The 12,070-nt window shown below is 60.2% G+C and overlaps 1 protein-coding gene across 3 annotated transcripts; it reads right to left on the bottom strand.

Annotated features, from left to right (window-relative positions):
• Positions 1–3,086: 3,086 nt before the first annotated feature.
• Positions 3,087–10,465, bottom strand: CCNE1 (cyclin E1). Of its 3 annotated transcripts, none has more exons than XM_054710453.1 (12): positions 10,280–10,465; positions 9,770–9,820; positions 9,577–9,664; positions 9,288–9,356; positions 6,557–6,702; positions 6,331–6,466; positions 5,447–5,593; positions 4,624–4,719; positions 4,313–4,447; positions 4,097–4,208; positions 3,860–4,017; positions 3,087–3,671 (listed from the first exon to the last, which is right to left on the bottom strand). In XM_054710453.1, the coding sequence occupies exons 2-12, from the start codon at positions 9,790–9,792 to the stop codon at positions 3,549–3,551; spliced, it is 1,233 nt and encodes a 410-aa protein (XP_054566428.1). In that variant the 5' UTR covers positions 9,793–9,820; positions 10,280–10,465; the 3' UTR covers positions 3,087–3,548. The 3 variants fall into 3 exon arrangements, with proteins under 3 accessions (XP_054566428.1, XP_054566427.1, XP_054566429.1); XM_054710452.1 differs by lacking the exon at positions 10,280–10,465 and adding an exon at positions 10,233–10,257; XM_054710454.1 differs by lacking the exon at positions 10,280–10,465 and adding an exon at positions 10,209–10,225.
• Between the last annotated feature and the right edge of the window lie 1,605 nt (positions 10,466–12,070).

Below are 12,070 nucleotides of genomic sequence, written 5' to 3'. Positions count from 1 at the left end.
TTTTGTGGAAGAGCCACACTCAAGGGGCCAAAGAGCTGCATGTGGCTCGCAAGCCGCGGTTTGCCGACCAACCCACTAAAGGATGCCATTGCCCTGTCTGAGGCTCGGGGAACAGCCCGGAAGCCTGGGAATCTGAGCACCTTTGAGGCTTCTGGAGTCCAACGTGGAATCAGGACGAGGCAGGGAAAATCGACGCTCACTGCCCACAAAATGCAATTGGCTGTCGGCGCAGGCCTGGACTGTCTGCAGCAAATGGTATTTAAGACTCTATTGTCACCGACGGAGTAGCCACCGCGAGGTCTGACGTGCAGGCTCCTAATGCTGTTACTTCTGGTCCGCACTGCTGGCAGGTCACCTCGAGGGACAGAGGACCGCGTGGCCTGGATGGCACGTGTGATCAAACAGGACAATTCTTTCCGAAACTGAGTCCTCGGTGGCCATCTGAGACCCGTAACCAGCGAATTAGAGGGTTGTGGCAGGGATGGAAATGGTCTTCCAACAACGAACAAGGTAGAAATGTGACTTGAATTTCAAACTGCTGTGGGCGAACCCGCCGTCGGGTGAACTTGACTCAACGCGATCGGATCTGCTTGTGTCTTCCCGTCGACACTCTGAGCCGCGGCCCAGTTTTGCCGGAATAAACCTCAACCTGGTTTGTGTGTAGGTCAGAGCACAGACGTGACCTCAGGAGCTCCAGATCTGAAAGGGTCCCCCAGCTTGCGGTGTTGACCCCCAGACCGAATCCACATGAGCCTCCGCAGCATGTTACCCACCTGATATGAGGACCTCCCTGGACCAGTGAGGGGTCCGCACGGGGAGACGACATTGGTAACCTTCAATGTCAACGCCACCACCGCGGGCACGGGGCACAGACAGACGTGAGCGCGGCTCTGGTGGAGTCAGGGGTGGCTCCCCTGCGCTGGGGCCCGCGATGAGGGTGGTGCATCGTCACGGCTGGACCATACGTTGTGTTTCTCCGTCTCTAACACAGGAAGACACAAGGAACCATGTGGCCTCTTCCTGCCGTCCTTCTGCTCAGGCCCCGGCCACAGAGAATCGGTCCGCCCAGGAGGACCCGACCTGCCCTTTCACCCAGTGTCTGCCCCGGGTACCTGGCCACAGCCGGGTCTAGCTGAGTCGCAGACAGAAGTGACTTGGCAGACGGGCAGAGAGCCGACCGGCGGGGACCCGGGTCTGTACTGACCACGAGCCATGGAGGGAGCTGCTTGGGGAGCGGAGACCCTGCTTACCGTGGCCCTTGGGTTTCTGACGGAGCCACAGAAAGTATTTTTTTCTTTCTTGTTAAGTCCTCACCTGAGGATATTTTTAAAAAAATATATTTTATTGGTTCCAGAGAGGAAGGGAGAGGGAGAGAGAGATAGAAACATCAATGATTAGAGAAAATCATTGATTGGCTGCCTCCTGCTGATTGAGCCCACAACCCAGGCATGTGCCCTAGGCTGGCATCGAACCTGGGACCCTTCAGTCCACAGGCTGACGCTCTATCCATTGAGCCAAACCAGCCAGGGCTGAGGATATTTTTCTATTGGTTTTTAGAGAGTGAAAGGGACGGGGAGAGAGAGAAATGTCAATGTGAGAGAGCCATGGATTGGTTGCCTTTCGCACGCACCCTTACCAGGCCGAGGATGGAGCCTGTGACTGAGGTACGTGCCCTTGACCAAAATTGAACCCACGACCCTTCAGTCCGCGGGCCGACGCGCTAACCATTGAGCAACTGGCCAGGGCGAACCACAGGCCGTATTATTCCAAATTCACTCACCCACCAGGACGCACCTTCACCAGCAGATTCAGAGTCGCCCATGGCAACACTGTCGTTTAACAAAGGACGGACTTCCAGAAGCACAGCATTCCAGCCACTTCACACACACACACGGCTGCCTCCGCTCCTCACACTCAGAGACCCACAACCTGACGGCTGCCAGCAACCTGGAAATTAACATGCACCTCAGACCTGCTTTCCGACCTGTGTGACCTCCCTGGTGTCAAGTTCCCAAACTCTTAAAACCTTGAAAATAGGAATGGTTTCATTGCCATCCTTTTGCATAGAAAGTGCCCAGTGGAAATGAACCACGTTTAGGATTTTTTGCAAGTCACCTGCAAACAATCACGCTAAAAATTTAACTGAAACGGCCCGGCCAGCGTGGCTCAGTGGTTGAGCGTCAACCTATGAACCAGGAGGTCAGGGTTCAATTCCCAGCCAGGGCACATGCTCAGGTTTCGGGCTCCGTCCCCAGTAGGGGGCGTGCAGGAGGCAGCTGATCCATGATTCTCTCTCATCATTGATGTTTCTATCTCTCTCTCTTTCTCCCTTCCTCTCTGAAATCAATAAAAATTAAAAAAAAAAAACTTTTTCAGCTGAAATGGAAGAATTACTGGCAGGGTGTCACTCACAGTTGCACAGCATTGCCTGGAGACTTAGGACAGTTTTATCAGGAAATGGTATTAAACTTGTCAGAACGTAAGTCTGGTCACTCTCCAACTTCCTACAAATAGGACACATTGGAAATGGCAGATTCTACATCGGGCAGATTTTGTACAAAATGAGATAAAAATGCCAAGTTGGAAACAAGTTGATTTATTTGCTCATCCACCCTCCCTTTTACGAGACCATTCACACGCCGAAGCCTTGTGAGAAAGGAAGACGGCTATTGAGGCCGCCACGTCGAGAACGGTCAACACGCGTGACGTGAACCACGCCCGCCAGGCCTCCTCCGTGAGCCCACCCGTGGTGACTCCATCGGTGGCCGGGGTCAGAGGGCAGATGACATCAGGGCCTTGGGCTGCGTGTAACTTCACTTTGCATTTTCTTCTCCGAGTAGAGTTCAGGCCCCTCTGCTGAGACCTCCAGACAGAAGTCCTGCAGGCGGGGCAGGCGCGAGCCGGGCACTGTGGGAGCAAGGCCGAGCGGAGCCTTGCTCTGTCCGGGCCGTGGGTGGCGTGCGAGGCTGCCCCCAAAGCTCTTCCGGCGGGAAGCCTTGAGCTTCAAGAAGCGTGACGTTAGAACCGGGAACTCCACACAGCCGCGTTCACCGCTGGCTTCTAAGGCCAATGAGAGACACAGCACATCGAGCCAGCTGTCTCAAAGACAGTGTGACCTTTATTAAAACGGGCAGACGTAGCAGCACTTAGAACAACAGTTCATAAAAGGCATTGTACATTGTCAACTGATAGATAGCGTGGAGGGCGGCCCCCAGCGAGGCTGGCCGCGGCCCCGTCACGGCGCTCGCCCTGCCCGCCCCTCGGCACCGAGCGCCCCAACCGGAGGCCACGCTCCTCAGCTTCACGCTCTGTGGCCTGGGAGAGTCAATCAAGTCAAGCAGCACCCTCCTAGCAGCATCGAGACGCGTCGTGTCTGGAGGTGGCTGGTGTACTTGACCCACTGATCACATCATCAAGGCCTCGGGCGACACTCCCGTCCAGTGCCGTCCACAGGACACTGCTCAGCGCCTGGAGCTGAGGCGGCCTCCGGCGGGCGTGGGGCGGGCAGGCACTTGGGCACCACTGTCTTTGGTGAGGAGGCTGGTGGGTCACTCCGTCTCCGGCTCGCCGCTCTGCTTCTTGCCACTCGGCGGGGGGGTGAGGAGCCCGGACGGGAGGGGAGAAACCCTATTCTGTTCCGACAATATGGCTTTCTTGGCTTGCGCTTTGTCCTGCAGACAAGGACAGAGTGTTACCACGGGAGAAAGCGTCTTTCGGGCGTAATCTACTGTGTGTTGCTTCCTAGGGGTGAGTGAGGGGAAAACAGCAAAGAACAATCTAGAAGCCTGCGCTGCACAGGGCTCAGAGCAGCGCCTGCCGAGCGACTGTCCCTCCTGGGGGGAAGGGCGGGGCGACTGACCAGCAGGTCCAGGCTGTTCAGGTGGGTCTGGATGTTGTGGGCGTCCTCGGGGGGAACGCCCCGGAACTGCTTCAGCTTCGAGCTCCCTGCCTCCCTGATGACCATGGCGAAGGGGACCATCCACTTGACGCACTTCTCGATGTCACACCACTGGTACCCTGCGGAGGACACGCGCGCGTCAGGCGCCGAGACAGCGGCTGGCCCGCCAGCCCCGCGAGCGCCCCGGGAGAGGCGCACCTGAGACCTTCTGCATCAGCTCGGAGGAGGAGAAGTGGTACAGGGCGGACGCGGCCAGGACGCCGTAGGGGAACTCTAAGCAGCCCACGTCCAGCACGCAGAGGTCCAGGAGCTGTGGGAGACAGAGCGCTGAGTAAGCGGCCACATGCCTCCGCGGGCCACGGCCGGGGGGTGGGGGCGGGGATGGGGGCAGGCACCCCAGGCTGCGGCACCCACCTCTGCGATCTGGATGAAGACGTGCTGGGGATACTGAGGCAGGAGCACTTCGTACATGTCGTTCAGGTAGGCCACCTGCATGTACACGTTCAGCCAGGACACAATGGTCAGGGGACTTAGCTGCCACTTCAGAGCCTGAGGGAAGAGGGAGGGAGGCCTGCGGCTGAGGAAGACATTTCTGCCCCTGTTGGTCCTCCAAGGAGCTGACCATGCAGCCGACCCCAGCCACTGTCCCGCTTGAGGGGCACGGCAGATGCACTGGCCAGAGCGGGGTGCTGTGTGCGTGAAGCGCTGAGGAGGGAGGCACCCACCTTCATGATGATCAGCTCCATGGTGAGGATGTCGTCTCCCGAGCAAGCCCCGTCCGTGACGTACGCGAACTGGTGCAGCTTCGGAGGGTAGATTTCCTGAAGGAAGTAGAAGCTACTAGCAAAAGCCCCTCTGCTGGTTCAGCTATTAAAGAGCTATTAACTGAACTCATTCTCAGTGTGCCGGCAGCGAAAGAGGGGGGTACACGGCAGGGAAGGAAGGGGTGCACGGCAGGGAAAGAGGGGGTGCACAGCCGAGAAGGAAGGGGGTGCATGGCCAGGAAAGGGATGCATGGTAGGGTAAGAGGGGGTGCACAGCAGGGAAGGAAGGGGGGTGCATGGCCAGGAAAGAAGGGGGTATGGCTGGGAAGGAAGGGGGGTACATTGCTGGGATAAATGTGGAGCCACTCCAGGGGTTCACACTGCATTAAAGGGAAAGAAATGAAACACCCACCCTCACCAACCAGTCAATCAATCAATCAAACTCCTCGCTGGGAAGAGTCTGAAATGTCCATCTTTCCCAACACTTTGAGAGCGTCTTTGAAAGCTGGGCTGTCTGCTCTCGTCCTCACACGGCAACTGCAATCCTTAGGTCAGGGCTTACCTTTTCCACTTAACGGACTACGTGACCCTGAGCAGTTCGTGCACGCACTGCTTCTCGCCCTTCTCGGCTCGTGTTTAGGGTTTGTGTGTGCCTCAGCTTTAGAAGGCCTCACTTGGGAAAATGTAGGATGTGCATTGTAGACAAACAGTGGGCCTCGCCCCCATTCTCGGTGGCGCTCCGGGGCAGCGTGAGCCCCATCCCCGGCACCCGCAATCCACGCACCTCCAGCTTGGCGGCGATGAATAAGGACGAGATGCCGATGAGCTGCAGGAGCGTCTTGACGATGTCGTGCTGCGTGGCCATGTAGCGGTCGAAGAAGTCCTGCGCCAGGTAGAACGTCTCCCTGTGCAGCTTGTACACCTCGCACACCTGCCGGAACAGGGGCACTTACGACAGCTGCTGGGCGAACAGCACAGGCAGAGGCCGCCCGAGCTGAGGAAGGACAGGCCGAGGGAGAAGTGCTTTCCTGCCAGGACCCCCTGCTTGCCCCTCAGCACAGGCACAGGAAGTGGCCATGGAGGAGCGAGCTGCGACCGAGCGCGTTCACCGGCGGCGCCAGCAGCGTTGTCTCAAGTGCTAGGATTGCTGGGTGCTGCCCCCTCGTGAGTTTCATTCCGACGGGAAAGCACCAGCCATTTCCTCACCGCTGGGCGAGCGTGCATTTGGTTAAAGTGTACAGGTCCCGCCCTGGCCGGGAGCTCAGCTGGTTGGAGCGTCAGCCCCACACACCAAGGGTGCAGGCCGGATCCCCAGTCAGGGCACATGCAAGAACCAACCAGTGAATGTGTAAATCAGCGGAACAACACGTCATGTCTCTCTCTCTCTCTTGAAATCAGTAATACATTTAAAGAAAGAAAATAAAAATAAAAACGACTACAAGTGTCCAAACTCTCCTTCAGAGGAGGCAGAGCTCTGGAAAGAAGAGTGAAGACTCCAGGCTGCGGGTTAGGCTCTCACTCGGACACAGACGGTCTCAACTGCAAACTCGGACAGTGTCAGCCTCACCTCCTCCCAGCCGCAGAGACTCGGAATGTGCCAGTGGGACGAAACCACGGGCGGGAGCACAGAGGCCCCGCTGGCCGGGCCGCGGCGGGCGAGCAGCTCACCTCCATCAGCCAGTCCAGGAGGATGGCACGCATCTTCGGCTGCAGGAGAGGGTGCCGCTGCAGCAGGTGATGGTCCCGGAGGTATGTCTTCTCCTTGTTTAACATGATTCTCCAAACCTCCTCTCGGTTTGCCCAGCTACAGGAAACACCACAGCAAGGACACAGACTGGGGTCAGCGTGCACCCGCCGCGCCGCGCGGGCTGTGGGGCCCAGGGCAGGCACTCACTTCAGCAGAGGCAGGGGTGAGGCTCTGGGGGGCCTGGCGCCGGGGGTCTTGTGTGCGGAGGTGGGGTACACCAGCTCATTGTCGTCCTTGTCCGGCGTGGGGATCAGGGAGCACGGGTTCTCACAGGCTGCGCTGCCGGCCCACGGCTGGGAAGGAAAGGCACGCCTGTAAGCTGGCTGGCACGCTACCTCCACAGGCGGGGCGCCGTGGGAGGGCAGGAGTCCCACACGTCTCCCCCGCGACAGCAAGCTCAGGGCGCAGGAGACACGCCCGCCAGGGCCCCAGCGTCTGTTCCCTTTGGCATAGCCTAGGAGCCTATGGACACGAATCTGTTTCTAAGAAAACGAGCAGCACCTGATCCTCCGATCACCCTTCTCACAAGAGGTGTCTGAGCAGCGACATGATGCAGGAGGCGTAAGACACAACAAATGCTCTCACGTCATCACCAGCAAAAAGCACACGGACCCACGTGCAGCAGCAAGGCCTTGGGCATGGCCCCTGCAGGGCATTGTGGGTCCCTCAGTCAGGAGGCAGAGATTTGTTTTTTTAACAAGTACAACTCATCTACAAAAATTTCTTACGAGTGGAAGGTAGTCTCCAATGAACACTGACATAACCACTCCCCTTCAAAGTATAAAGACAGGAAGTGTAAATTGCCATTTCAAACACAACGTTGCCTCAAACGTGACCTCTCCTTGGGATGCAGGCCCACCAAGTACATTATGTCATGGGGACCTCGTTTTCCTCAATTCAAAACAGAACAAAAAGGCTACCTGACCAATCAGACCCAAGTGGAGCCCAAGTCACAGGTCACCCTGAGAAGCCCTCGGAGATGGGTGGGGCCCAGAGACCCCCGTAGACCCAACTCCTGCCCGAGGCCGTGCACTGGGGAGCGAGACCCAAATCAGGGGTAAGTGAAGACTCCATCATTAGACCCCAAACAACAGGCGTTGCTTTTAAAGGTGCCAGATATCTAATTTACCCAGCTTTCAATATCTGGAAAATACTCAGGTCATTTTGCCATTTAGAGAATTTTCTCCTTAAAGCAATCATCCTATTCTCAAAAAGCCTATGACTGGTTAAATATTTTTGTTAAATATACTGGGGTAACATCGGTTAGTAACATTACGTAAATTCCAGGCGTACAACGTTCTGACACCTGCATGCCCATGTGCACTCCCCACCCCAGGTCTAGATCCTCCCAGCGCGCCGTCAGGGCCTGTGTTTGCCCCTCACACCTGTCCTTCTCCCCACCCCTCCCCCTCTGGTAGCCCCCATTCTGCTGTCTGTACATGACTGATTTCTTCAATCATAAAGTGGTGACTCCGTTGAAGATCGGCAGGCTCCATTCCGGTCAAGGGCACGTGCCTGGGTTTCAGGTTCCCGGGGCCCGTGCCAGGGGCAACCAATGGATGTGGCCCTCGCACATCAATGTTTCTCTCTCTCCTCCTCACTCCTCCCTTCCACTCTCTCTAAAATCAATGGGAAAAATATCCTCCAGCGAGGATTAACCAAAAAAGACCCCAAACAAACAAAACACACATGCACGCACGCACGCGCGCGATCTTGCTTGAAGATTTGTTTTAAGGGAGAAAAAGAAAAAGGGAAGAACTTGGGATGCACTGTGTCAATTCCTCTCCTAAGATGAACTATTTCTTCTTCTAATAGAGAGGGACGTCTTCAACCCCCAGCTCACTACTCAGCGGAGCCGGCCCAGACACGCTCACTCCCGGGCCTCCTGGGCAGGGCACCGTGAGGGCGCAGTGTGGCCCTCGCTCTCCCACACCCAGCTGCCGGGCCCGCAGAGCGATGCGCTGCCCACGGCTCACCTGGCCCGGCCCCCTGCCCTCGGCACAGGTTGGGTTCCCGCTCAGCTTCTACCTGCGGGAGGCGTCAGAGGCCGGACCGGCTCGTTGGGAGATAGGCAGCTCCCCTGTGCAGCCATAACTACAGTCTGCAGCCATCTCTGAGGCGGAGAGATAATACACGCGTGTTCTGCCAGGAACTTCTGATATTATAATGATATCATGAGCATGCAGGCAATTTGGCGGGAAGTCCATGAAGGAGGGGCGAGAGACACGGGCCAGTCAATAAAAAATATGTTGAGACACACTTATTACACACAATGTTCCACTAACCCTCTGGCCTCCGCCAGCCAGGCCAAGCCCCGGACTGCAGGGACCACGACAGGCAATTGCTGGATGGGCTGGAAGACCTTCCAGAAGGAAGGTCACAGTTTAAACCTGACCTACAGACAGCAGGAGGGGCCGGGGGGGCCTCAAGCCCCCGGAGGTGCAAGCACAAGTGTGAATGGGGGAGAAGCCGCGGATGAGCCCACGCAGACCATCATCACAGCTCCCTAAAGAGCGGAGTCAGGAGCCCTCCCCAGGGCACGGGCCCACAGACCTCCGGAGGCCCGTCCCCCCCCCCCCCCGCCCCCCGCACAGGACCCTGGGGGAGGCTGCCTGAGGCTCAATTTCCTCAAGGGCAGAAAGGGGAGGACTGGGTCACTCCATGTCCATCCTGGTTCTTCCACACGCGGCACCAAGAGGAACACAAGCCCTTCCCGGAAACCGAGGCCGGCAGAGGCCCGGGCCCTGACAGCAGGCACTGCTCAGCCCCAGGAGGCGGCCCGAGAAAGCCTCGGCCAGCGGCAGGACAGCATGAGACCCACTGACCCACGGGTGGGTCCGACCTCCCCCGGGGTGGCCCCCTCAGCAGGGGAACCTACCTGATCGCCACACTGGCTCCGCACAGTCCTGTCGATTTTGGCAATTTCTTCATCGGGATCCTGCAGAAACTAACCGGGGCAATGCCACCCCCAAGGAAACCCGCCGAACAGCCCGAGACAGAACACAAGAGAGAAGGGAAGGAAAGTCAGTCAGGTTGTGAACAGCTTTTCTGCACACGCCGGCCGCCCCTAAGGGTGCCCCCTCTCCACACATACGTGGCCAGGGCCCAGACTGGTACCCAGGTGAGATGGGGGGCCATCCGCCCCCACCTGTCTCCTTTGTACTCACAACGGCCACATTCGCCTTCCTCTTCCTGGAGTGAGCCGAGGCGTCCGAGCCGCTCTCCTCTTTCATGGTGTCCGGCTCCTTGGCATCCCTGCAAAGCCGGGTGGCAGAGGTGAGGGCCAGCTGCCCCCCAATGCGGGCCACCCCTCCCCCACCGCTGCACGCCCTCCCTCTCCACAGTGGCCGGGCCACTCACCTCTCCCTGCTCTCCCTCGGCATGGCGGGGACTCGGGGTCAGACCTCAGGCCTGGGGGGCACGAAGCGGGCAATTGGGTGAGGACGGCCCACGGAGGGGACCAGGGCCCGGCGGCGTGCCCCGGACACCCCTCCCCCTCCCGCGCGGCAGAGACGCCGGGCGGGAGCCTCCCGGGCCGGTCGGGAAAATGGCCGATGGGCCGGGGTGGCTTGTCACCCGTGGCGCCCCCAACAGCCCGCGATACCGGGTCCGAACTCGGGGTGGGGGGGCCCCGACACCCCCCGAAAGCTCTGCCGGCCCATCGCCGCCCTTGGGGCCTGGGCTGCCTCAGTCTCCCCCTGAACACCTCCCCCGGCCTTCCCTGAGCCACCCAGCCCGGGCACCCCGCGCTGACGCCCCCCGGGACCCGGCGACCCGGCCGCGCCCCACCCCCACCCACCCCGCCAGGCGCGGCCGGCCGGACCCGGGAGCCCTCGCCGCCGCGCCCTCCACAGCCGCTCGGGGCCTCACCCGAAGCAGGTCCGCGACAGGCCGGCGGCACGCGCCGAGGCCGCAGGCGGCGGGCGGAGGGCGGGCGGGAGGCCGGCAGCGGGGCGGCGGCGGGCGAGCGCGCGGCGGTGGCGGGATCCGCGCCTGCCCCCTACACCGCGCTGGCGGTCGAGCCGGCTGCTCCTGCGCCCGGCGAAGAGCGGGACATTTAAAAATCTCTGCGCGCGGAACCGGCCCCCGGCCCGCCCTCGCGCCCTCCCGCCACCCTCCGCCCCGCCCCGCGGGCTCCGGGCCGGCCCAGCGCCGCCGTCCGGACCGCCCTCCGCGGCGCAGACTGGCCGAGACGCCCGACCGTCGGGGGCGTGGCCGGCGCGAGGCGGAGCCTAGGGAGGGGCCAGCGCGGAAGGGGCGGGCCAGATGGGTGGGCCTGTGCGCCGGGGGCGGGGCCTGTGTGGGAGGGGCGGAGCCTGTGACAGGGCCTGCGCACCGGAGGGGCGGGGCCCAGTGACAGGGCCTGCGCGGGGCGGGACGCGGGAGGCCGACTGGCGCGCGCGGCGGAGGGCGGGGCCCCGCCGGGTGGACGCGGCCAAAAGCCGCGTGGCCGGCACGGGGGTAATGTAAACACGGCGGGTGGCCGGGGTTGGGGCCCGGACGCAGTCCTGCCGGGTCGGCCCGTGGTTCGGGCCCGGGGCCGGTCCGCGAACGACCCGCTGTCCGTCCATCCGCCGGCCCTGCGCGCGCACTGTCCCTCCTTGCACGTCCTCCCCGCCCCCGAGACGCAGGGTTCTGGGCCCGGAATTGGGGCGGGGATGTGCCCAAGGTCACAGCGCCAGGTCGCTGGGCCTAGAGCCAAGGCCTCCCGCAGGAGACAGACCTCCGCCCATCCCTGCACGCGTGCATCCATCCATTCATTCATTGGACTGATAGTCCCGCACCTTCCACGTGTGCCCCTGCCCCACCAACGGAGCATCAGGAGACCTCGCTACCCTGGGTGGGATTCCACGTGGCCCACTGTAGCGTAAAGCATTGGGAGTGTTTCCATTAGCCTGCGGAGCCGATGCACACTCCCTGCCTGGGCCTCCAGGAATCCCTGGGAGCTGGCACTCAGCCCCTGAGCCCCCCCACCCCCCCTCCTCTCTCAGTTCCCACCCTCTGCCCTTTCTCAGCTCATGGCCCTGGAGCTTGTTGTCCCCAACTCTGGCCCCCTTGGGCTCCCCCTCCTTCCGGAGAACTAGGAGGTTTCAGGGACCATTGACTCTCCTGCACCCCGCTCACCAGGAGTTCTCTCCCCTCATGGTCCTACTGTGGTTCCCCCACACCCTATGTCTCTTGCTCCTTGGCTGTATCTGTCTCGTTCACTGTGGTATACCCCCAGACCTTGGCATAGTGCCTGAGGAAGAGAGACGTTTAAATCCTATTTGTGAGAATGCCTGAAAAAATATACGCGGATCAAGCTTTTGAGGAGCTTACAAGTTAGTGAGAGAAGTAGGTCTGGACTCTAGAACAATCGTAGCTGGAAAGTACCTTCTGCGCTCCGCTTCTAGCAGAAGCTAGCAGAGGGCTCCTGAACCCGCCAAGGCTCTTCCTGAAGCGTCTCCATCCCGGGTCGCTCAACCCCCTGCAGTCTTCTTGAAGTTCGAGCCTGGGTCTTGTTGAAGACTAACTTGTGCCACCTCCAGGAGTCCCCTGCTAGCAGGTTGTTGACCTTTCAGAGGTCAAGGCTGCTGAGGTGACTTGCTCAGGTTGGCTTGGGTAGGCATGGGACCCAGGTTCCTGACCTCCCAGCCCTGTGTCCTTTAGTAATAACGGTAA

The sequence above is a fragment of the Eptesicus fuscus genome, chromosome 21, assembly GCF_027574615.1.
Source record: "Eptesicus fuscus isolate TK198812 chromosome 21, DD_ASM_mEF_20220401, whole genome shotgun sequence".
NCBI lineage: Eukaryota > Metazoa > Chordata > Mammalia > Chiroptera > Vespertilionidae > Eptesicus > Eptesicus fuscus.
This window is presented reverse-complemented; position numbering and strand designations above follow the sequence as displayed.

Bases quoted from the DNA above. Each gene is read 5' to 3' on its own strand.
- CCNE1 (XM_054710453.1), bottom strand. From the start codon at position 9,792: ATGCCGAGGGAGAGCAGGGAGAG. The intron at 9,665-9,769 runs GTGAGTGGCCCG...CCGGCTTTGCAG, and splicing joins CCGAGGGAGAGCAGGGAGAG to GGATGCCAAGGAGCCGGACA. The intron at 5,594-6,330 runs GTGAGCTGCTCG...CTGTTCCGGCAG, and splicing joins TCCTGGACTGGCTGATGGAG to GTGTGCGAGGTGTACAAGCT.